At 41.1% G+C, this 3,539-nt stretch overlaps 1 protein-coding gene across 1 annotated transcript in view; it reads right to left on the bottom strand.

The window, feature by feature from the left end:
- LOC107729734 (potassium voltage-gated channel subfamily A member 2) overlaps window positions 1-2,588 on the bottom strand; it is a 6,353-nt gene extending 3,765 nt beyond the window's left edge. The window contains exons 1-2 of the mRNA XM_016540406.1: window positions 2,338-2,588; window positions 709-1,129 (exon numbers count right to left, since the gene is read on the bottom strand). Coding sequence (XP_016395892.1) covers window positions 709-995 — 287 coding nt within the window. The 5' untranslated portion in view covers window positions 996-1,129; window positions 2,338-2,588. The remainder of the gene's footprint in view (window positions 1-708; window positions 1,130-2,337) is intronic.
- Window positions 2,589-3,539: the final 951 nt, after the last annotated feature.

Below are 3,539 nucleotides of genomic sequence, written 5' to 3'. Positions count from 1 at the left end.
ATGAAGAGGAAGAAGATGAGTAGACCTAACTCTCTCATGCTGGCTTTGAGGGTCTGGCCAAGAATCTGAAGTCCCTTCGAGTGACGGGAGAGTTTGAAGATTCTGAAGACTCGTACAAGTCTGATGACCCTCAGAATTGCGAGAGACATGGCTTGTTGCCCTTGCTGCCCATCCTCTGCTGTCTCGGCCAACTCCGTTCCCAGCGTGATGAAGTACGGAATGATGGCCACCACATCAATCATGTTCATTATGTTCACAAAGAAGCTGGCTTTACTAGGGCAGGCAAAGAAACGCACCAAGAACTCGAAGGAGAACCAGATGATGCATAGCGTCTCTAGAATGAAGAAAGGGTCTGTGAAGTAGGTGGATGTGTAAGTGGTTGTGGAGTTAGTGACGGCAACTGGGACTTTGCGCATCTCCTCCTCATCGCTGCGGAAGATGGGCAAGGTTTCCAGGCAGAAGCTGACGATGGAGATGAGGATGACCATGACGGATATGATTGCTATAATCCTGGCTGGCCCAGAACTTTCTGGATACTCGAACAGCAACCAGACCTGCTTCTGAAACTCATTGTCAGGCAACGGCCTCTCCTCCTCCTTGATAAAACCCTCGTCCTCCCGAAACATCTCAATTGCTTCCTCTCCGAGCTCGTAAAAGCGGATCTCCTCTGAGAAAACGTCCAAAGTGACATTGACGGGGCGCCGCAACCTTCCACCCGATTGATAGTAATAGAGGATGGCGTCAAAGCTGGGACGGCTTCTGTCAAAAAAATACTCATTCCTTAGCGGGTCAAAGTACCTCATGCGTTTCTTAGGGTCCCCGAGCAATGTTTCAGGGAACTGTGAGAGGGTCTTGAGCTGCGTCTCGAAACGCAGACCCGAGATGTTGATGACCACTCGCTCACAGCACTCCTGCTCCGTTCCGGGGTCATATTCCTGAGGAAGACCAGGGTGTGCTGCCGCCTCATCTGAGGGGTCGCCCGTGGCCACAGTCATTATACAGGAGGGTGAGGCCTGCACTTTTCACGGAGGCAGGGCCCCACAGGGTGGGAAAATGCAAGGAATCCTCACAGAAGGGAGCTTGACACCGTAGAGCACTAAGGGCCACAGCGTGCTACCGGGTGGGTTGACTGAAAGACAACAAAAGATCTATGAAGACAGCATTCAGAGATCTTAAATATTGTGTCTACAGAGGGTCTAAAGCACATGTGTCAAACTCTGGTCCTGAAGAGCCACTGTCCATCAGAGTGTAACTCCAACCAGCAACAAAACACCTGCCTGGAAGTTTCTAGGGGTTCTGAAGACCTTAATTAGCTGTTTCCAGTTGGATTTGGCTCTCCAGGAACTGCATTTGACAACCCTTGTCTAAAGGCTTTCTGCAACAATAGTAGGGTGAACGCAGGTAAAGTGGGACACTTTCTGATAATGTGTCATTGGCGTTGTTTAAAAATATGATGCTAATGACTTACCCTTTCAATAAATACATTTTAATGTAGAAAAAATTTAAATTATTAAAAAATCTTCAATATACCATATGGAGGAAAAAAAGAACTATTAAGTATATAAATAAAACACTTCAGTGTCCTACTTTGCTTGTCACTCTAAGGAAAAAATAACTAAGAAACCAGGTAAACCTTCTGCATTATGCATGAATAATGTTTATCATAATGCAAGTATGTCCCTAGTATAATATTCAGGAGAGAGACCACACATGCAGTACACAACAGCAAAGCTTAGGCAGAAAGTAGATTTTAAAATATAGCACAATTCATATAAAACAGCATATTTAGTTATGCATTCACATGCAAAGCAGTTCCTTGGTCTTCTTATAGAAATCACCACAAAATGAAGCTCTTCGTCAAGCCCTGTCAGTTCTTTCTGTTGTGCTGCAATGGACAAATATCCATTCACATAAAACTGCATCTCTCACAGTGCAGTCAAGTGAAAGAGGCCCTTCTCTATGAGACATGCACATGCTACATAACCATGCTGTATCCATTCAGTGCGTATCCTTTTCCATGAAATACCCGAACATTTAAAGAACCGCATATGGAATGTTGTTCATACATATTTGTTGGACGCATTTCAATGGAATGTTTCTTGTCCCAAACGATGCCAGCATGCTCTAAAATATTCAGCAGAAGCAGCCTATGAAATATTCAACTGCAGGAAAATACATTTTAGGCTTAACAAGACTTGGTGGTCTCTCTCTTTTTACTCTTTAGATCCCTCCACATTATATTATACAAGATGCATAACTGCATATAATAGAATACACACACAAATACCAAATAAATAAATAAAGCATCCATGCATAATCAGAATTGAGACATTATACCTGCTAGGTAAACTTCTAAATCACCCCTGTGGTTCCTCAGGTTCCCAGAAGTCACGACAGCCTTCTCGAAGTGTGGATAGCACTCCGGCGTCTGTGTGGCTGCGATGAAAAGGACAAACACACATCTGATTCCTTAAATCCTGGCTGCCACTGTCTGCAGTAGCTCTCGGCGCACCGGCGTATTGTGCATAACGGGGCAGGCAGGGAGGAGGGGCAGAGAGCTACAGTATGCGGGTGTGTCCTCGTCTACCCCAAAGCTTCCTTACAGCAGGTTGTTTGAGAAGGACAAGGAGGAAAGAACAGGGGAAAAAAGCATATGATGCAATGGAAGGAGTGTCTCTTTATTCTACATTTAAGGAGGCATTAAGCAATCCATACAGGTCGCCACAGCCTTTGCTAGAAAGGTTGCAACAAATGACAGTAGAGATGAATGTGAAACATCTGCAGTAGGCACAGCATCAGGCTTGCCCATTAAGTAAGTATTAGCCTTTCAGGGATCACATCAATTAACTGGACAGTCAATTTGTAACATTAATGGAAACAGTCTTTTAAGTGAATGATAAGCTACTGATAATTGTGCAATATGTGAGGGTCAATGGCAAAGCATGTCAGAGATAATAAAATTATTTTCTATGCATGTTGAACACATCAGAATTTTTTTAAAGTTTCAAACATTTTTCAAGTCAAAACTACATATTTTTATAAATATGATTTTTTTTTTAAAATTAATGAATAGTCAATACGTTTTCCATTTGATGTGTTCAATATGTTATTTATATATTTTGGTCACATGACGACAAAATTGCTGACAATTAAAAAAAAAAAAGTATCATAAAACGAAGCCATTTTTAAAAATACATAATAATAAAAGAATATACCAATATTGTAAGAATTTCAGCCTTTTAATTAGACTTTTTGTCGCTTTTTTCTCTGGACAGTTACGCCACCAAGACATTTATTCTTTAAGCCCAACAAAAAAATATCAAAATGACATTTAATTAGTTGTATTGATTTAATTGTCTGTATGAACTACATTTTAACATTTTTTACTATATATATATATATCCAGACTAAAAATGAATGGTACATCAATGACCCATGAGCCAATCTAATTTAAAATATATATACTGTATATTGCAAAGACATGTCCCCTTAGTGATAAGTGATAACATCACTTTTAAATACAGTATTAAATGCATCAC

Source organism: Sinocyclocheilus rhinocerous, unplaced genomic scaffold (assembly GCF_001515625.1).
Source record: "Sinocyclocheilus rhinocerous isolate Xijiao unplaced genomic scaffold, SAMN03320098_v1.1 scaffold218, whole genome shotgun sequence".
NCBI classification, from domain to species: Eukaryota; Metazoa; Chordata; class Actinopteri; order Cypriniformes; family Cyprinidae; genus Sinocyclocheilus; species Sinocyclocheilus rhinocerous.
The sequence above is the reverse complement of the archived record's forward strand: the minus strand, read 5'-3'. Positions and strand labels throughout refer to the sequence as shown.